The 22,190-nt window shown below is 36.5% G+C and overlaps 1 protein-coding gene across 2 annotated transcripts in view; it reads right to left on the bottom strand.

The window, feature by feature from the left end:
* Window positions 1-293: 293 nt before the first annotated feature.
* The window catches only part of LOC126824921 (BICD family-like cargo adapter 2), a 37,831-nt gene continuing 15,934 nt past the window's right edge, over window positions 294-22,190 (bottom strand). Inside the window, exons 3-11 of one of the 2 annotated variants that reach the window (XM_050554371.2) lie at window positions 18,235-18,498; window positions 16,686-16,892; window positions 16,150-16,335; window positions 15,534-15,731; window positions 14,621-14,797; window positions 14,010-14,024; window positions 10,936-11,069; window positions 9,769-9,889; window positions 294-5,173 (exon numbers count right to left, since the gene is read on the bottom strand). In XM_050554371.2, coding sequence (XP_050410328.1) covers window positions 5,021-5,173; window positions 9,769-9,889; window positions 10,936-11,069; window positions 14,010-14,024; window positions 14,621-14,797; window positions 15,534-15,731; window positions 16,150-16,335; window positions 16,686-16,892; window positions 18,235-18,498 — 1,455 coding nt within the window. In that variant the 3' untranslated portion in view covers window positions 294-5,020. The remainder of the gene's footprint in view (window positions 5,174-9,768; window positions 9,890-10,935; window positions 11,070-14,009; window positions 14,025-14,620; window positions 14,798-15,533; window positions 15,732-16,149; window positions 16,336-16,685; window positions 16,893-18,234; window positions 18,499-22,190) is intronic. The other variant, XM_050554372.2, reaches the window with a different exon arrangement.

Genomic DNA, 22,190 nt, shown 5'->3' with positions numbered 1-22,190 from the left:
TTAACGTCTAACTTTTCTACATTGAATGATCTAATTAAAACGGACATAAGCTATGCTGGAAATTTTCGCCGGACAGCGTTGCTACGACCTACTTTGATTTCGAACTCCAATTGCTTTCCCAATGCGTACACAGAAACTTTCGTCTCATCTGTACAAGGAGGCACCACGCCCGAAAATGTCTTGATAACCTTTCTCAGTCAACCTAGGGATCGAACACAGGACCTCCAGCTTAGCGAGCCAACGCCTTACTTACTGAGTCACCGTGGCTTCCGCGAAATAATAAAAGTCAAGAGTGTATTTTCCATTTTTATTTTTCGTCGACATTTATTGTGATTTCTACAAACAAAAACAGCCGAAATGAACACAAAATAATCTTAACAATAACAATCTAATCATGCCTACCAGGGTAACTATGGCAACTAACTCATAAACTGTACATTGGTAGTCTTTTCAACAGCAAACAACAACTTCTGTAATTAAGATAGCTAATGGCAGTCCTCCTTACGAGCAAATTTAAAATATTTTTACCGAGAAACACGTGTGTCAATGGCGTCTTGCCATGGACGAAAACGTTAGTTCCGGAAGACGATGTTTAGATGCGGGCTTAAATAGAGATCGATATATGATTGATCAAAAAGATAATTTACTTTATTTCATTTATTAAGTCAATTAAATAGGTAATTTTATTTTAAAGTATTCAGAATACACGGAGCAAACCTGTAAACATTAAATATCGCTTGTGTAACTAACGATAAGAGTTATGCCCCTTTATTTTCGGTAAACATTTTGAAATCCCAACACTCCGCTACACACAGAGCCTATATTAATCCCGCATCTAAATCCCATTTTCTGCACAATTAAACTCCACGGTACCATACCCTTTACTATAAAGCCAAACATGCCGAAAATTACCGGAACGTCGATTTATAATATATATTTATCTGGTTCGAAAGTCATCGTCGATAGTTACTACTTCCCCCTTATTGTTAATGTGTTTTCATTTTAGAGTGAAGTCTGTATTGTGTAATTGTTTGTGTGTGGTGCAGTCCTCCTGCATTTATTATCAAAGTAAACGGATCGGGCAAAAGATACTAAAACAATATAATTGTCGTGGGTGGTCAGTGAAATAGGGCCAGTAGCATCTTTATGCCAGATATACTATAAATAATGGCGATCGAGGATGACTACGCGGTGTACGGCCATTTAATGACAATTGATTTGAATTATTAAATATGACAATACATATGGCTAAATTTACCAATCCATATAAATTTGTGTCTTATCAATAGACCGGTTATTTATCGTATAATAATTGTAATAAACACATTGCTTGATAAACATTTATAGCTGTCGATTACAATATTGTAATTATTGCCATGCATCACGTGGTTCTAAAATAACATCAACCCGATTACAACCATGATAGAACATAGATCCTCTTTCATGACGTAATTATTATTGTTGCGTAGTCATGCCCGTCATCTTAGTTAGTCTCGTTTAACCAAACTCTGGAAGACCGCGGAAGATTGACACCACCGATTACATAAGCCCTTCTGAGTTTGGTTGAACGAGGCTACATGACAACAGTGTGAATATATGACGATTCAGGAAGGCAGTGAATGTATAATCATAAAAGCAAACAAAACTTTATTTAATAATTCACACGTGTGTAAGGGCATTTATTAGTCGGTGGAAATCGGAGAGCCCGGAGCCAACCCACGAGATTACGCAGGCTAAAGCAGCTTGCACCTCTGCTTGTCACTACAAGCCAGGAATTGAATCAACCCAATCACAGAGCTTATAAAACCATAAAAAAAACAACTATTGCAATCAGATTTGAACAAATATGAAACCATGATTAAAAGTGATTGATTATCCTAATTTGTGTAAATAATGTAATACCGTAATATAATGGGTGTGGGTAAAATTACTGTTTTTTTATACATTTTATCATCTTCGCTAGCCAAGATTTACTATTCGCTTCCCTTCTCTTTACCCTTGGCAGATCTCGAATACAATTTGGAGTTCGCACGCAATGCCACATGGTGATATATTGTAGTTGCACCCCTTACAAACACGTCATCTCTAGCAAATCGGAATTGTTTTGTTATACGTATGTTGGAGAGTGGCAAATGGCCGCGCCCAGTACAGAAAAATTGATATGTGAATTTGGGGAATATAACCCAATACTTCACATAGTTGTTGACTGACTCCAAAAGTATCTCCGAATATGGTTCTTCTATGTGGTTTAGGCAATATTTGGTGGCAGAGGCGACAAGAGTCTTTGTCCACTGCCATGTTTGTTTACATTTCGCCGATATACATGTGCTCTGCATAAAAAGTCTTCTGATTGGATACAGCTAATGATAGGCGTAACCAATAAAATCTTGAACCGCGAATCATCAAAGTGTTTTCGAGATCTGCCAATGATGAAGAGAAGAGAAGCGAATCGTAACCATTGGTTAGCGAAGATGACACGGTTAAAAACTGTTCTATGACTGTACAGTATTATATAAATTATTGTTTATACATGGTGTATGAAGGACACCTGTTATATCAACAACTATATTGTTATATAGAAGATTTACATCTAGATATGGATTAATTCAACAAAATATAAACAAATTGTACACATTCTTACATTAGGCTTAAAACTTAACAATTGTTCTGACATCTATGAGGTCTGACTAGAATTATATAATATGTATATTTTTACAAGGTAATATTTCCACTGGACACTAATTGATATCGATCTTTTGTACCTGTATAGGTAGATCGAATACAATAGATGATAATTTACTTATCGAACTGATCAAATACACTAGATCATTTCACAGTTATAGATAATTATAATCACTTATTCAGTCATGTGATTAAAGTTGCGCCAAATAGTGGCTTTCGGAAAATTTCACATATTTAATTTTAAAGAGAGAGAGAGAGAGGGAGAGAGGGAGAGAGAAAGAGATGGGGTTTAACGTCCAACCGACACAAACTAGGTCATTCCGGGACTAACATGTGATTTAATTTTATTTCAATAATTCACTTGTGCGTAGGGGTCTTTAGTAGTGGGAGGAAACTGGAGGACCCGAAGAAATCCCACGAAGTTGGACAGGCAAGCCTACTTACTGTCACGTACAAGCGGGGATTCGAAACCACGCCACTTGATTGGAAGACGGACCTAACGATCGCCATTCACCCCCACCCCTCTCTTTAATTGAATTATAGACTTATAAAGATTTTAAACTGGATATTAATGGAAGAAACAAAAGGTTTGATCATTGAAATGAAACATATAATGGTATATACGGGATCATGTAGGTATGGAGTCATAAACCGTGAAAGGATCTACTGGATCAGTATCCATTAATAAATATTTTGACTAGAAATGGTTCAATTATCTAACTTATATATAATACTTATTATTTAGTATTGTTATTTAATTTAAATTATATATCCTTTAAACAGAAATTTGGAAAACAAAATACAGTTGAATTCCGTTATCTCGACCTCGGATAACTCGACGACTAAGGCCTGGTTTCCAAAAATCGTAAGTTCAAGTTAACGAACGACCAACACTTACACGATTTCTAAAAATGGCTTATTTAGTTTTGCTTTGTGCAAAATTTTCGATTTTTAAGATTTTTGTTGGAACTGGGCCGTAGTATATCCCGAGAAAATATTGGCCTTAAAGGACATCTGTACACTATTTATACCGAGATCATTGTTGATTGTTTTGGTTACGTATGGTTGAGATGTACTAGTTTACTACTAAACTGACCATTTACGGTTTTATTGCTGAGGTGATTTCAATAGAATATATTTAAAAATGACAATAATTCCAGTTTTCCTTCACGCGCAATAACAGTAAAAACGAAAGTAACTTGTGTAAATCAAATTAATCAGCCTTGATTCCTTATGCGATTTCCTAGCCCGAGAACAGTTCTCTTAATTTTAAGCGGCGTTATTTTGAAAGCATACAACACAATTAATAAGCCACATATCTACATTACGTTTAGCACATCAACGATGCTTGTGATCTATGTAGTACTCTAATATTGATGACGTGAACAAACTTGCAAAATGACGTGAACACATTGACGGAGGGAATGTTAGAAGGTGGAAGAATGAAGCAAGAAGAAATAGGTTCATTACATCTTCGTTTACAAGAAAAAGCAAAACAGACAACATCTCCAGCATCTGATATCCACAAACGCACATTAATTGATGAATGGATGACGTTTCCGCAACACGGATCTGTGTACACAAAACTTGATGACGTAGATGATAAAATGACGTCATATATCTGGGCAATATATCTACCAGTGTCAAAGGATTTCACTTTCACACAGTACACACAAAGAAAAGTAGTCGCATAAAACATATTCGCACTTCACGATTTTTAAAGATAATCAATATGTTCTCGACAATCCGATAACTCGAACATTTTCTTTCTACGGTGGACACAAATGATACAATATATAGTAAACGGAACTCCTTCTTATCACTGCCATGTTCCATTTACCCACTTCAATTCCTAATACGTAACCGTGAGATGTTTTTGACGAAACAATGAATCAGGGGGTGCATGCTCTTCGACAGTGCTAAGATGTCCAATCCACTGATGATATTTTATGAGCTCGTTTCATTCTATAAAGTCTTAGTTGACCAGCCTCTGTTGACCAGACGAAGAACTAGCCTAAGTTGACCAGAAGAAGAACTAGCCTCTGTTGACCAGACAATCAACTAGCTTCTGCTGACCAGACAGTAGAATACCTTCTGTTGACCAGAAAAGGCCTAGTCTATATTGATGATCAGACAGTTGACTAGTCTCTGTTGACCAAACAGTGGACTAGTCTCCCTTGACCAGACAGTGAACCAGACTCTGTTTATCCAACAGTGATATGACGGACAGATCACTGGCAGATAATATAATGCTGACTCGTCACGATCTGGCACCGTGGACGTTGTCATCAGCAACATTAGTGTCACCAGTGATACACAACACTGGTAGATACGGTTTTTATGAAGCGTGTTTTTTGATATTTCTAGTAAAGAAGTTTCCTGGTGATTTGTTTTTTGACATTTGTTCTAGTTTCACCTCCACTTGTTCCTTGTCGGATTCTTCTTGGATTCTTTTATGGAGCTGAACGTCCAAGAGTTCTTCCATATCCGCCTGAAATAAAAGTAAAGAAATATTGAAAAATATTCTCAGTTTTGCAAAAAACAATCATAAACGCCCTTTTCCGGTGCTCAAAAATAATGGCATGACTATTTGGTTTGACCACAGTACGACAATCTATTTTATTTTAGACAAAACAAGATACATATAAAGCTATAGGTCCTGATGATCGAGTTACTCAATAATGCGGGATTAGGACTTATTTAGAGCAAGCTGATTAAAACACAGATCTTATTTCGTTTCGTTTTTTATAGTTTAAAATTTCGTTTTACTTGTCACAACATAAGGAAGTGGATGAGTTGTTATATAACCCCCGTTCTGGTTGATGTGAGAGATTAGCCAATGAAAAGGTTTGTTACGGTCAGTTCTAGGCGTGCGGTGCACGGAACTGTGAGTAAACCACTAGAAAAGTCAACGCTAACTGATTAATCAATGTCTGACGTCATTAGGTCAAAAGCCGCTCGTATGACACCTGACTCGACCTTCCACTGCAACTGGTCAGATCTTCATGTAGTATAGGCCAAGGTAAGTATAAAAAAAAACGAAACGAAATATAGATCTGTATTTTAATCAGATTGAAACTAGAGATTTTAACAGTAGTAGCAATATCCTCGAATAATACCCAGTCTTTATCTCTCTATAAGCCCAATAAACGTTATTTGGGTAGGCTACCAATTTAAGAATTGAAGTTTTCAAATATTATATTTGAATAATATGGAGGTTTCTGAGATAGAATAAGTTTGCAGATGACAATAATATAGGTTCGTTTAAGCCAATTTAAATACTGGGCGTGGTTGTTTTTGTTTTTTTTAAAAATATATAAATTGTAAAATAGCAAATTTTTCTACTTTAAGTTTATTGTTCACATCGTTGTTAAATTTGTAAAAAATTTATGTTAAAGTGACTGTCGCTTTAAAACATTACAATCTGTAAATGTATTACAGAAAAGCATGCATGTGAAAATCATAAAACACAATAAAGATGCATTATGTAAGAGCTAAATCTGCTAATTTCTTTCGGACTCAAATGTTCTATAGATCATTAATTAGACATTTATTCACATTCCAAGCCCATAATCAACTCTCTGGACCATCGGATGGTTTTGATTTTCAACGGATTTAAAACGATTACCTGTTAATAAATTTATTTTTAAAAAGTGGATTGTCGAGATTTTGTGTATTGCAACACCGGTAGCAATGACAATCGAGACTGCATTGTTCTTCAAAGGAAAATAACTCCGCTCAAAAAGACGTGATTTTCAACATATCCCCTTTATATGATCTGTTTTTAAACTATTATAGCGAGAACTGTCAGCTATTTATCTAAAACTTACATAAGGCATCTTTAAAAAAATAAATCCATTCAAATTAAAAGCACAATACACTCATTAAACGGTATCCACATTCAGCATCCAATGAAACAATATTAATACATTCAACGTCCAATGAAACAATATTAATACATTCAACGTCCAATGAAAAATTATTAATACATTCAATATCCAATGAAAAATTATTAATACATTCAACATCCAATGAAAAATTATTAATACATTCAACATCCAATGAAAAAGTATTAATACATTCAGCATCCAAAAAAATATATTAATACATTCAACGTCCAATAAAAAAGTATTAATACATTCAACATCCAATGAAAAATAATAATACATTCAATGAAAAATAATAAAGCAGAAATCAGCCAATGAAACGTAATAATACGTTTAACACCCAATGAATAATAATAAATCAGAAATCAGCCAATAAAAAACAATAAAACAGAAACTTTATAATAAGCCTTAAAAGCGACAGTCTACTTAAAAGTGGGACATTTACTGAATTTATTTGATTGGATAAATTATATGGAGAAACATTTGATTTGTAGAAGAACGTATTTGAGAAATTGGAGAATGTTCACAATATTTGTTAAGTTGTTGATTCGTGGGTCTGGCAGACGGATATATCTAATTGATATTGAACGTACAATTTTGAACACAACAGGATGGGTTTTGTTTTTTTTATTTATTTTTTGGGGGGTGGGGGGGTAGGTGTGCATGTGTGTGTTGAGGGGGGGAGGGGGGTAGTAGGGTAACTCAATATACGATAACTTTGTTGAAGAACCCACAAATTTCCACTCAAGTTGTATACTTTCCGACCAAAATAGTTTTGTGGGTACATAGGCAGTCGAACACCACAAGGTGCTTTGGAGGGTGTAGACGTTATATGTTGGAGAACCCCCCAAATTGCCGTTAGGATATATGGCGATTGTCTTAAATATGCAACAAAGCATTTTACATTCACGCTTATATAAAGCTTCGATTAATAGAAATAGAATGAAATAAAATGGGGTTTAACGTCCTACTATTCTACTCCGAGTGGGCTAATGAAGACGGACATACGCCATACAGTGCACTATGAGGGCAATTTTGCCCGGATAGCTACACCACGGCCTACTCTTATATCGAATTCCAACTGGGCAGCGGCAACATCGCCCACTCTTGTATTGAATTCCAATTGTCAGGGATCTTTTACGTGCATGTTAATGTATATACGGGACCTCTTTTTTTTGTCCCACTCTAACGACTAGACAGCTGTCATTGTCAGGCCCTCCGTCCAGAATTACAACTGCCAAGGGATCTTTTACGTGTACGCCAATGTTTACACGGGACCTCGGTTTCCCGTCCATACGAACGTCTAGAGAGCTGTGCTTGTCAGGCCCTCCGTCCTGCACCACTGACAAGTTTGGGGACTACAGTGCCTATATGTTGACTGTTATAGAATCTGTTTGAGACTACAGTGCCTATTTGTTGACCGATGTAGAAACTGTTTTGAACTACAAAGCCTATATATTGACTGTTATAGAAAATGTTTTGAACTACAAATTTAATGCCTATATGTTGACTGTTATAGAAACTGTTTTGAACTACAATGCCTATACATTGATCTATGAATGAAAATGGTTGAAAATAAAGTTGATATGCCTTATCCTAAATATTGACTACGAGTCAGAGAGACCCACTAACACAAGGCTGTAGATGAGATTATCCAGACATTCAACGATTATATAACGTGATTTTTACCTTATATTACGTTGACGGATATGCTATCGATCTACCTAATAAATTGATAAATAAATCTAAACTCAAATAGGGAGAAAGTGTGTGGGGGAGAGAGAGAGAGAGAGAGAGAGGGGGGGAGGGGGGACTAACACATGGTTCCATTTTATTTCAATAATTCGCTTGCGCGTAAGGGTCTTTAGCATTGGAAGGGTACCGGAGGATCCGGAGAAAACGCACGAGATTGGACAGGCGGCCCTACCCCTTGGCACGTACAACCTGGGAATCGAAACCACGCCAGTTGACTCATTGACAGACCTTATGATACAGCGCGCACCTGCTAACCATTCGGCCATCCAACCCCCCAATTCAAATAGGACAAATTTGTAACAACAATAACACACTTACTAACAGTTCTGAGAAGGTTTAGGTGGGCGAATGGTCTAAGACGTGCACCTTAGATTGTAAGGCCTGTCATTGAGTCAAGTGGCGTGATGTTGATTCGGAGCTTGTACGTGACAAGTAATAGTGTCGCCTGTCCAACCAGTTTCCTTCGATTGCCAAAGACCCCTATGCGAAAGCGAATTATTGAAATAAAATTTAACCACATGTTAGTCCCGAAATGACTTCTATCTCCAAGAACTGACTAAATTAAACAAGACAAAAAATGTTTGAGCTACATTCACAGCCTATATTAATTCTGTGTATGGGGAAAATACATAAAGGTGCATTATGTAAGATGTAAATAAAGAGATGATAGTTCTCGTATAAATTACTTCATTCTGAAGTATAGCTGTTGGACAATAGCGGAATCTCGATTGCCATTGCTATCGTTATTAAACGGTAGTAAACAAAGTCTCAATTATCCATTTTGTAATTAAATTATTATACGGCGATCTTGTTTCAACCATTGAAAAGCGTGAGCATCCGATGATCTAGAGTTGATTACGGTTTTATCATGTTAATAAATGTCTAAATAATAAATTATATAACATTTGAGGCCAAAAGAAAGATCTGCGGTAGACGGATTTATCTCTTACATAATGCATCTGTAATGTTTTTAATTCAACTTAAACGTTTTACTTGATTTTTATCATTTACACTAATAAGCCGAGCGGGAAGTGGTAACAGTTGTGTCAGAAACAGAAAGCATACTTTAGTTAGTGCCGAGCTGGTTAGTGCCAAGATGTCCGAGATGGGTCTGGAGACCATTAGTGAACACTTGGAACCTAACCTCTGCAGTGACAAGTGAAATCTAACCTCTACAGTGGCAAATGGAATCTAACCTCTGCAGTGGCAAATGACATCTCCCCTCTGGAGAAGCATATGACATCTAACCCCTTAAGCAGCATATTAAACCTAATCTCCGAAGCAGCATATGAAATTTTACCTCTAAAGCAGTAAAGGGAACCTAACGTCTAAAGCAGTAAATGGAACCTTTAAAACCCGATTATGGATGTGGACATACTCTAAAAGAAGGGTTTTAGGGGAGTGAGGATATGATATAAATAATTAGAACATGTATGACACTTACCTGCCACTGATCTAATTCTTGTGATAATAAAACTTTCTGTCTAATGGCGGCCAATAATTGATTATTAAGGTTCATCATTTCCATTTTACACTGAACTAATTCTGTTTCTAATTCATGATTCCTGTAATATATAATTTACATACAATATCAACCTATTTTCCTGTAACAACTGGACTAATGAAGATGAGAGAGAGAGAGAGAGAGTGAGAGAGAGAGAGAGTGAGAGAGGGTTTAACGTCCACTCGAAACAAACTAGGTCATTTCGGGACTAACACATGGTTCAATTTCATTTCAGTAATTGTCTTGCGCGTAGGGGTCTTTAGCAGTGGGAGGAACCCGGAGGAATCCCACGGGGTTGGACAGGCGACCCTACTCCTAGTGACGTACAACCGGGGAATCGAAACCACGCCTGTTGACTCAATGACAGACCTTATGATGCAACGGGCACGCGCTAACCATACGACCATTCGTCCCCAAATGAAGATGAACATACACCATCACGTAGTCCACTATGAGGGGAATTGCGACTGAATAGCGGCGTTTGTGTCTGATTGTCAACGAATTTCAATTGTCGAGGGTTCTTTTACGTGTTCATGGGATCTCAGCAACTCCCGAGGAACTTTCTCAGCCAATACTGTGATCGACCCAAGTCACCATGGTTCGTCCCCAGGGAGTACTACTTCCTAAAGATTAGTTAACTGTTATATTACGAGAAAATGGGGTTTAAAGTTACAGAACCACAGATCTTGTCAATGTGCAAATGTGTATTTAACCTAATAAGAATTAAACACTTTGTGGTCTACGGATACCTAATGCTTCTGCTCCCGTCAAAAGTCAAAACCTAGTAACTCACTTTTTTTATTATCAAAATTGAGATAGGACCAAATTTGTAGTTACTAGGGTATGTGCTTCCTGTTGTTGTACTAGATATTCCGATCTTTTGATTTTGTAAGCAGTTACAGCCATGAAACAACCTAGCAACTTCCTTCATTTGCCTAGTATGCCACAGAAAAACCTCGTAACTCAATAGTCAAATCAATGGATAAGCTGGGGTTTAATATTCATTCATTACGCTTTCCTTTGTTTTCTCAAAATAAGAAATATGTGAGTTACTAGGTGTTGCCTTTTGGCGGGAGTCTGTCCCTTGAATGAAAATGGTGTGTTTACCTTAATGACGTTTCGTCTCGTTCTTTCCTTGCCTTTTCCACTACGTCATTAGACGTTAGATCCGGTAGTTGATTATTCTGTAGCTGATCTCTTTCATTACGAACCGCCATTAGTTGACTGTGTTGTACTTGTAACTGTTGAAATATGAACATATCTATATATTAGACCAAGTCCTGGCAGGTCAACAACAATAACTAAGAACAACGCCTTGACAAGAGTTGAATTAAAATCCAATAACTTCTTTAATAGATATTTAGTAATTAATACAATTTTATGGAAACACAATTACTGGATTTATTACCATGCAACGTGTTGACGAGGATACTCTCGTCTACATCGAGTAATTGATGCTTGTTTATATGGTTGATAAATACGGGGGTATCCTCGTTGAAACATTGCATTTATAATAAATCAGTAATTACACAGGTCACCATTCTATGGAATACAATTACTGCTTATTACTGAGCGACGTTTCGACTAGGCTGGCTGCTCTAGTCATTATCAAGCAATGATTATAATGACTAGAAAAGCATAGTCGAAACGTCGCTCAGTAATAAGCAGTAATTGTATTCCATAGAATTGTGACCTGTATACTTCAGTTCAATTACTAAATGCCATTGAAACAATAAATCAGTAATTGTCTTTCCATAAACTTGTATATTGTGTTTAAAGTCCAATAGAGTAGTAACTAAATATACATTTTTGTAATATGAACTTAGGAACAATTTCAACGATTTTCAACAAGAAAATATATATTTTGCTCAATTTTATATTTTGTCTATAAAATTGAATTATCAGAAAGTCTCTAAATAATTATTATTGTATCACTGGGATGCATTCTCTGACATGACATGTTTAATAAGTACTACATCAAATCACAGTGCTTTAGCTTGTTGTGACTACATCGGTAGTAATTAATTTTCAGTACCCAAAGAATCAAATACTATAACTTGACCAACCAATTATTTTTAACATGGTTAATTCAATTATTCATAGCATGAATAATTCAATTATTCATAGCATGATTAATTCAATTATTCATAGCATGATTAATTCAATTATTCATAACATGAATTCACGTATTCATAACATGAATTCACGTTTAATTAAATTATTCATAACATGGTTAATTAAATTATGCATAACATGGTTAATTAAATTATTCATAACATGGCCAATTCAATTATTCATAGTTTGATTAATTCAAGTTTTCATAACATGATTAATTCAATTATTCATAACAAGATTTTATTGTGTACATCATAAGGATCTGAAATTCGAATTTATTTTTACAATAAGTATTAGAAAACATGTAACCAATAGATTCTATTCAATATGTTTACATTTTGACTGTTAATAGCATGTATTCAAAGTCTACTTATCTTGAAATAATCTAAAATTAAAACTATCTAGAACTACCACAAAACACTATTTACAGCCTACATAATTTGCGATATTGGGGAAATACGTTTGTAAAAGAGAAGTCCTAATTACATGCAGGGCAGGTTTTTTGCACAATTGACCCATTTCCAAAATTGGGCCCCGCACTAGAAAGGGGCCCTGCAGTTCACCAACTTAAACAACTTAATCAGGGCTGCCAGGTGCGGCTATTTGCAGGTATTACTAAGTGTGATGTAAAGCACAATTGGCCTTAAATATGAATGAATTATTAAAATTATTTATATCCTGCAATGTATTCATATTCTGTAACTTTGGGCCTACCAAATTGGGCCGAAAATTTTCTACAACTTATCGGCTGATCGTTATTAAATTGAGAAGAGTTGTATCTTGTAGTAATAGACTAGAGATTAGGAGAGGGTAAGGGGTGGTGGTGTTCTGAAAACGGTCGATCAAAATGTGCGTTCTAATAATTTGTATCACAAAAAAAGTATTTAATTCATCCAATCAGAATGGTTCGTCAAGAATTGGGTTGGGGTAAAAGTGGGCAACGATAAGAGATATTTGCAGATTTCACAAAAAGAGAACAGGTGAAGACATTCACCAACAAAAAGTTACAATTTCTGTGTTTAAGACCAAAGCGGTGCGGACAAGTTTACATTTAATGTTGTTTAGTTAGTGAGATCTTGCCTGCGACGAACTGTTTTATTTCTGATGTGTACCCAAAACTTCCAAGAAACTTTAAATTGGAAGGCAGATTACTATTAACTTCAGCTTGTTTTATAACCCTTACTTTACAAAACCGGCAACTATGGCGAGCCTTGATATGATACATACAGAACACAATTGTTTAAACCAAACATTATTTCTAATCTATATTGCTGATTGGTCAATCCCCGTTCCATGACACGTGACAGGGCTCCTTGTGATTTATGAATTCTGATTCATGCAGAATGAACCATGAAGAAAGCTATTCGCAGCAGGCCAGACTTTCAAAAGCGTGAAAAGAAAAGCAGTAATTTTAATCTATCTGAAAAAGCCGCTTGTATTGTACAGACGTTTTGTTCAGAATATTTCTCTATCTTTTTTCAATCTCTCCATTAAAAGTAAACCTCTATTTCGTTTCGGATTTATTAATTTTTGAGGACCAAAACTGCAAGGACATCCATTGTTAAGCTGAGATCAATGAGTCAGTTTCTCGGTGAGAATATCAAAGCGTTAGACGAACCATCTATTTTATTGGATAGGATAAGTCATGTGACCATTAATCGTGTCTCGAGATCTTATTGCAATTCAAAAGATGGCAGCCAAATATGAGAACGAAACGAAAGAAAGGTTAAATTCTATTTAGAGTGATCTCCATGGAAAACAATCTCCAATGAATAATTATTCGAAAATATGTTTTAAAAACATTGTTAAGTTTGCAGCGTTGACGTATAATAAAAGAAAGACTGGTGGTGAGCAAGTGCGAATTCTGAACAATCGGTCTTTTAATCTTTTCAAATTCCTGGAGTAAAGTGACAATCTATTGTTAGAGTTTTTCTCAGGCTACCAAGAAACTTGTAAAAAAAACGAAATAATAAAACTAAACAAATATGAAATGTCCTATTAAAAGAACCACTAGAGACAAGTAATGTAAAGTTATGTTAAACTGTGTAAAATCCTATATCCCTCACCTTTTGAATTAGATACTAAGGGGGAGAGAAAATCGGAAACAAATATTTAGTGAAGGTTTTGCAAAAAATAGTAAAAATATAACTTCAAGTGTTAAAGTCGTATATCTTAAGACACACGTTACATTGTCCCGTTCTCTCTCTATCATCCAGACCTCCTATATATTAACCATTAATACAGTCTATGTATGAATATCCCAACCTAACTTTATGTCATATCAACCAGTCTCCTGTAATCTGGAAAAACCTATACTAGTAAGTCTGTTGAATGCAAATTTGAGATCTCCCCTGGATGAAGGATCGTCATCGAATGAACTGCTGACGGAAAAGTGCACGACTAGGTATCATCGTCTGGATTCCAAACAAGGGCGTTTTAGTTCAGAGACCAGAGATCAGTTTCCACCCCACCCACCCCACTCCACCCATCCAGATGGGAGTTGGTGCGCACACTAATTGGAACCTGGTAAGCCTGCACAAAGACCAGAAATGATTCGCGCATTAGACATCTGCACAGTCTACGACAGACGGAAGTTGAATGCTAATACAATCTGTGCAGGGAACAGAACCCAAATAAAACATGATAATATATCAACTGTCTATGAAACTAAGTATACCTTGTGCGCCATGTTCGAAAATTCTCTATTTTTCTGTTCCAGTTGTTCATCACGAAGCTGTAGATCTAACTGATTCTGTTCTAGGTGGCGCTGTGTCATATCTAACTCTCTCTGTAATTCACCGATATGTTCCTCCATACCAGCAACTGCCCTTGAATCTAAACCCATAGCATCAGACTATGAAATAAAAAAAAATATGACATCACGACATCTGGTTAATAAAGCCGTTAAAATCTAATATATTACACAGTACTGGCGTGGAGAACTGTAAAAGTATTTAGCGGTAGGGTGGGGGGAGAGTGGAATGGGACACACAAGTTGTCATAATAAATGTTATTAAATTTCATACCAAGGGAACTAAAAGGCAATGAAACATGTTTAGGAAATAAATGTTATAACAAGCAGAATCTTGTTGATGTCACATTTGAGCAAAAATATAAAGGGAGTCATGGTGACTAAGTGGGTAAGACGCTGGCTCGCTAGCCTAGAGGTCGGGTGTTCTTGCATTTTCCGGCATGGTTCCCCCTTCTCAGTGATGCAGGACGGAGGGCCTAACAAGGAGAGCTGTCCAGTCGTTCGAATGGGAAGAAAAACCGAGGTTCCGTGAACACTTTGGCGTTCACGTAAAAGATCCCTTGACAGTTTTAATTCGATATAAGAGTAGGTCGTAGTGTCGCTGTTCGGACATAATTGCAATCTTAGCACACTGTATGGCGTATGTCCGTCTTCATTAGTCCAGTTCGAAGCAGAATAGTAGGACGTTAAACCTCATTTCATTTCCGAAATATGAATCTGGTTCATATCCAAAGAGGTTTTTTTTTATATAAACCATAATAAACATTTAATTGAGAACGCATATTTTAATTTCCGTTTCTAAACAAAAAGTTACAAAATATTCGTTTAGCACACAAACCTTTCTGCAAGGGAACATCTGCATGTCTTCCATCAAGTCCCGTAACTCTCCCAACAAACCTACTAGTTGAGCAGCCTTATCTCCCCTGGATGAAGGATCGTCATCGAATGAACTGCTGAAGGAAGATATTTCTTCACCTCGGATTTCAGCAATCATTTTCTTTAATTGTTTAAACACATCCAACACAACCTTTCGCATCTAGAAACAAAAAATTGTAATTCTATATGAAGTGTGTTCTGTTTTAATTTTTATTGAAGTGTGTTGTACAATGGTACCTAAAGTCTAGATGTGGCAGCCACAGTGGGTCAGGGAATAAGGCGGGGTTCGAACCCGATCTTGGCCGAGCAGTCTCTCGGGATTTTCCGGGGTGGGACGGAAAACCGACGTCCCGTGTACACTTTTGTGTGCACATGAAAGAACCTTTGAAAGTTGGAATTTAAATGCTCTCTGGTCAAAATGTCTATCATAGCACATTGTATGGCGTATGCATGTCTTCATTAGCCCGGTTGGTGCAAAAAGTAGGACGTTAAAGCCAATTGCATTCATTCGTAAATGCATTTAGCTCAAATGTCCAATTAATTAATTCCCAATCACAATATCCAACAATTCAACTTACTAAATCATCTTCACAATCCAGTGCTGGAGCTACGGGACGGGGAAATTCTGGCAGGAAGTCGAGGTCAGGTGACATGGTAGAGTGTGCGAGTAATCCCGGAAGTTCAATGTCGTCATCACATTCAAAATCATCCATGTCTAACATCTCAGCAGACATACTCCGTTGCCAACTGTCGTTCAGTGAAAGCTGTTATAATTACAAAATCAATAATAGCAATGAAAAGATTCGCATCAAATTCCAATTTCTATTTCAATATAATTAGCCGATTTTTTTTATGAATATTTGATCTTTCCAAATATGGAATGTTCATTAAGCTGGAGACAGCTTAATCAGATTGAGGAAAGGGAGATTACTCACTTGATTTTAGATGAATATTTAATCAGAGAGAGGGGTGTTACATAGACTAAGCCTGTTCACTCAGAGATCCAGAATAGAAATATTGTTTTTTAAACAAAAGAAAATAGTTCCAAATACTTTACGTTACATCTTTAAGATGCCTATTATCTAATCTAATTAAATAAAGGGAGATTACTCACTTGATCTGAACCATTTGATGTGGATGGTGTTCTAGCATGCTCGTGATCTGTACCAGATGACAGTTGTGATAGCTCATTAAACAGGGTCTGTGATTGGTCACCCTTGTTATTATCAGATGATCTGTGTAAAGTTATATGATCTATGGTAGCTTGAAGATGCATGTTGGTCTCCTGTAGTTCCACTAATTCTCGAGTCTGCTTGTTAATCTGAAGTCAACCGGAAGTCAAGTGTGTAAGAATATAGACAGAGAGGAAAATGTAAACCGGAAGTATGTAAGAATATTGACAGGACGTAAAATGTCAACCAAAATTTAAATATGTAACAATAATGACAGGCCGTAAAATGTCAACCGGAAGTATGTAACAATGCCGACAGGTTGAAAAATGTTAACAGAAGTATTTAACAATGCCGACAGGACATAAAATGTCAACTGGAAGTATGCAACAATACAGACAGGCCGTAAATTGTCAACCGGACGTATTTTACAATACCGAGAGGTAAAAATTCAACCGGAAGTATGTAACAATGTTGACAGGTCTTAAAATGTCAACCGGGGGTGTTTAACAATACCGACAGTCCGTAAAATGTCAACCGGACGTATTTAACAATGCCGACAGGTCTTAAAATGTCAACCGGAAGTATTAAACAATACCGACAGAACGTAAAATGGCAGAGGGAAGTCAAGTATGTACTAATTTATAAATAAATATCTAACTTATATAGTTTGGTTAGTAATCATATATGTTATCATGCGATCATTAATGTAGAATGCGCCCTGGGGAATGCTTAATCGGTCGATAGGCCGAAGACACGGGGTCAATCCGTGTACACGTTTGTATTCACGTAAACGAACCCGCAACAGCAGTTGGCCATCGTCGAATAGCATGCATAAACGCCGCTCCCTGGGCAAAATTCTATATTTTCACATTGCTCATATAACCATAAAGATACAAATTTGCCTGACAGTTGGCAATCGAAGAAAAATATGCTGGAACGCCGCTCCCAGGGCCAAATTGCTCACATTACCATAAAAATACAAATTTACCATATGTTAGTCTCAAAATGACAAGAGCTTTGTATTGACGGGACTTTACACCCCATTCCCGTCCTTTTACTGTAGAATACGTTTATTATAAACCAACATTATTATTATTATTGTTCGATTTATATAGCGCTTCATTACACATGAGTGTTTCTAAGCGCATTCACAACAAAACAGTTCAAAAACATTTTTGAAATAAGTAGGTTTTTAAGTTAGTCTTTAAGCTCTGGATGGAAGAGGACTCTCGAAGAGTTTTTGGAAGATCATTCCACATTTTAGCTGCTTTGACGGAGAAAGCATATCACCAGAGCGCTTATTATATTTAGGGATCCTCAATATGCTACGATCACTTGAAGAACGAAGGTTGAATCGCCGGGGAGTATAGAAATCAAAAAATTCTTTTAAATAACTGGGTGCGGTGTCAGAATAAATTGATTTAAACACATTCACAAGAGCATGTACGTCTTTCTCTAATTTAATTTAGAATAAGTTTATTATAAACCAACCTGTACGTCTTTTTCTATCGATTGCCTTTCTAATAATAAAATCCTCTCTTGTGTTTCCTCCAGGGAACATGTATTAGATAATTTATCTTGATTTAAAGAATAAACTCGCTTCTCTAAATCAGCCTTCCTCTCTGTTAATAATTGTATCTCTTGCCGCATCAGATCTAATTGACTATGATGTTCAGAACTATTTGTATGACGTATCGCTATTTTATCTTTTAATTTCTGTATTTCTTCTCCTAGTTCTTCTTCACGTACATTACTCTGTAACAAACGAAATAGAAAATAAAAATACACAATTATAAGAACTGCAGAATTATTTCCCAATCTGTCTCCTGCTTTGGTTATGCTTTGTGAAATATTTCTATTAATTTCACGCATTCGTAAAATGTGGAGTCGCGGATGCGGAAAAACTGATTTTACGTATGCTAGGTTCCCACTATTACGATTTGCGCTACGATTGAAATCGTGGTTTTAATCGTGGAGTATTTGTGGTGATCCTGTCAGCTCGTAGCAATCGTGTTGATCGTATCCGAACGTATCTGCACGTAGCAGATCGTGGACTCAATAGAGACTTTTGGCAAGCGTTAATTTTTGGTCCGTATCGCGTATCCGTATGGATTGTGCGTGTGACGTCATCAATGTGTGTGTATTTCTCATACGTGATACGGCACACGGATACGGCAGCACGTATCGAACAGCGTTCATACGGAAAAGGTCCGTATAACATTGTCGTGTCCTTTTACCGTCATTTTTGCTACTTTTAGACGCCGAAATGTTGTATCGTAGCCTTTTTAAGAATCTTTGTGTATTGTAGAAAACGAAGGTGTATATTTGATGTGATTTTAACCATGATGGTTGAACTACGTGTTAAATTTAGGTAGGCGGAACATTGCAAATCTGGTAAAGAGGTATAAACTTTCTGAAATGATAAATTAGTGAAACCAAAAATTGCAGTCGAGTCGAAGTCGAAGATTTTAAATAAGATTCGACATTATTTTTTTTTTTTAATAGCTCGGCTCTAATAGGCACTTGACTAGTACTGATGGTGATCTTGGTAGATATCTGCCATCATGCTGTAATTGAACTAAGCTCAGCTGATCGACGCACACGTACGCGACGCGAAAATCTGCCAAAACTACATTGACGCAACGTATCACGTATACGATACGGATACGTGATACGGATGGGAAAATTCCGCTTGCCAAAAGTCTCTATTAATAAGGACAGACGTATTGTAACGCATCGAACGACAGTGGTAACACAGCATTAGTTCAAATATTAATTTATTTTATCCCCCCACCCACTATTTTCAGATAATATGTCGTTACATGACAACCTATTGATGACGCCCTCGTTTGCATATTAATTAATTTAAATTAGACAAAACTCGTTATTGCGTATGATGTGAGACCATATTCTACAGTATTACTATATTTGACTAATGTGAAGTAAAAAATAGAGAAAATACTAGGCGTGCACACAAATATCTAAGTCAATTATTACATAGACGTTATTCAAGGAGATGTGGAGAGGTCTATACTTATTACATAGAACTTATTAACTGTTCTATACCACATTCAGTTTAATATTAAAAGTAGTTTTAGAAATAGTACATTATAAAGCACACACACTGCTCTTATGACGTACATATTTAATTAAACATCAGTCAATATAAACTATTGTATCTCGGACGTTATTATTAATGCAGTCCATAAAACCAGCCTTTCTAAATATTAAATGTGACACGCCAATTAGACTGTGTTGAAAAATAGCACGTATGTTAGAAGTTAAGTATTTACACTGCGTCCCGATATATCTTGTAAAGAAATCCAATTAGAGAATAACTGAATATTGTAAAATCCTATGGCGAATCCCGTGTAAGAGGTAAACTTCACTGACTTTTCAGAACATCTGAGTCACATTCTCGTAGTTAACAAATGTCCTGTAACTTTTTACAGAAAGAGAGAGAGAAATGTGGGTTAACGTCCACTCGACACAAACTAGGTCGTTTCGGGACTAACATATGGTTTAATTTTTTATTTCAATAATTCGCTTGCGCTTAGGTTTAGCAGGGGGAGGAAACCGGAGGACCCGGAGAAAACCCACGAGGCTGGACAGGCGACCCTACTCCTTGTCACGTACAACCGGGGATTCGAAACCGCGCCAGTTGACTCAATGACAGGACTTATGATACAATGCGCACGTGCTAACCATTCGGCCATCCACCCCTCCCCCACCCTCCACACCAACTTTATACATAATATGGTTATGTCATGGCAAATACTGTATGTCTACTTAAAGACACCTTATGTAAAATTTAGGGAAAAGGCAGGGTCTTCTTGCTATAATAGTTGAAATATAGATGGGGGCCACTCTGGCTAAGTGATTAAGATGTTGACTCGCTAAGGTTCGACCCTGGCGTTATCCGAGAAAGTTGTCAGGGGTGCAGGAAGGAGGGCCTGACAATGACAGCTGTCTAGTCGTTCGGATGGGACGGAAAAACCGAGGTCCCCGTGTATACATTTATAGTCTCGATTGTCAGTCCGTTTATCGGCTGTCATATTAGTGTTCAATATTCCACTCAATATGTAAGCCATGTAATGATCTAGAGGGTTGCTCAGACGTGGCTCTGGCAGCATCTTGTTGTACAAGGCTATACTAGAGATCAATACCTATAAGTATATATTATGATCGATAATGATGAATAAGGTTTTTTTTTAAGATTGATCTTGTAGTAGTAGTAGGATGTGAGAACCAGACCAGATGTTACACTTTATATTGTATAACTATTCTTCTTATATTCTATAGACGCCTACTGCACCATTCATATCTTTACAACAGTTTCCTTAATAACAAGTTATTGACCATGACTCAAATACAAAATATCGTATAGTGCAAATAATTAAAAAAAAACTGAACTGAAATACGGTAAGAATTCAGTTCATATCTTTATCAAGAATTCCCTAATAACAAGTTATCGACCATGACCCGAATACAAAATACAGAATAATGAAAAACAAAAAAGCCAACATAATTTAATCTAAACTGAAATACCGTAATAGTAAGTGCAGGGGGACTGCACCCCACAAAATTTACACAAAAACAAATACACGGACAGGACATCATACTCAGGAAAACACAAACATACAGACAATTAAAAAAAAATTCAGTTCATATCTTTACAAAAATTTCCCTAATAACACGTTATGGGCCATGACCCGAATACATCATATCGTATAGTGAAAAAAATACCAAAAAAACATTTAACCTAAACTGAAATACGGTAAAAATTCAATTCATCAACTTATGTAGAAAAAGAAACACGAAGTCAAAATTCACCTTTATCAAGAAATAATCCTGTGGTGAAAAATAACCGAACCTTTATCTTTATCATAAATAACGAAATGATTAAAACTCTACTGTACTTAAAGTTGGAACCTGTATTGTCGGCCTAACAATAAAGAAACAATCTATTGAACATGATATTGATATTTAACTAGTTTTCATTCATGAATTAACTGCAATAGAAACGACATAAGGCGCAACCACCACTGGTCTAATTTCTCAACAAATACAAACGTTATCCATGTGAACTGTCTCAGTAAATGTCAATCTACCGGTATGGAAATATCCAGTTTATTATAATATTTGTGATACTCGTTCCGAAATTGACTGTTCTCGGTCATTCAGCGTGGTTTCCAACTTATCAGTGCCGCAGGACAGAGGGCCTGACTTAGAGAGATGTCTAGTCGGTCGGATAGGACGAAAAAGGAAAGCCCCGTGTACACATTGGCGTGCGCATGAAAGAACCCTTGACAGTTGGAATTCGATATAAGAGTAGGCCATAACACAGTTTGTCCCTCATAGCACACTGTATGGCCTATGTTTCGTCGACATTAGCCTCGGCTGTATGTCGGTAAGTGAAATGTACCTACGCCTATACAATTGCGATG

This window comes from Patella vulgata, chromosome 6 (genome assembly GCF_932274485.2).
Source record: "Patella vulgata chromosome 6, xgPatVulg1.2, whole genome shotgun sequence".
Taxonomy (NCBI): Eukaryota; Metazoa; Mollusca; class Gastropoda; family Patellidae; genus Patella; species Patella vulgata.
This window is presented reverse-complemented; position numbering and strand designations above follow the sequence as displayed.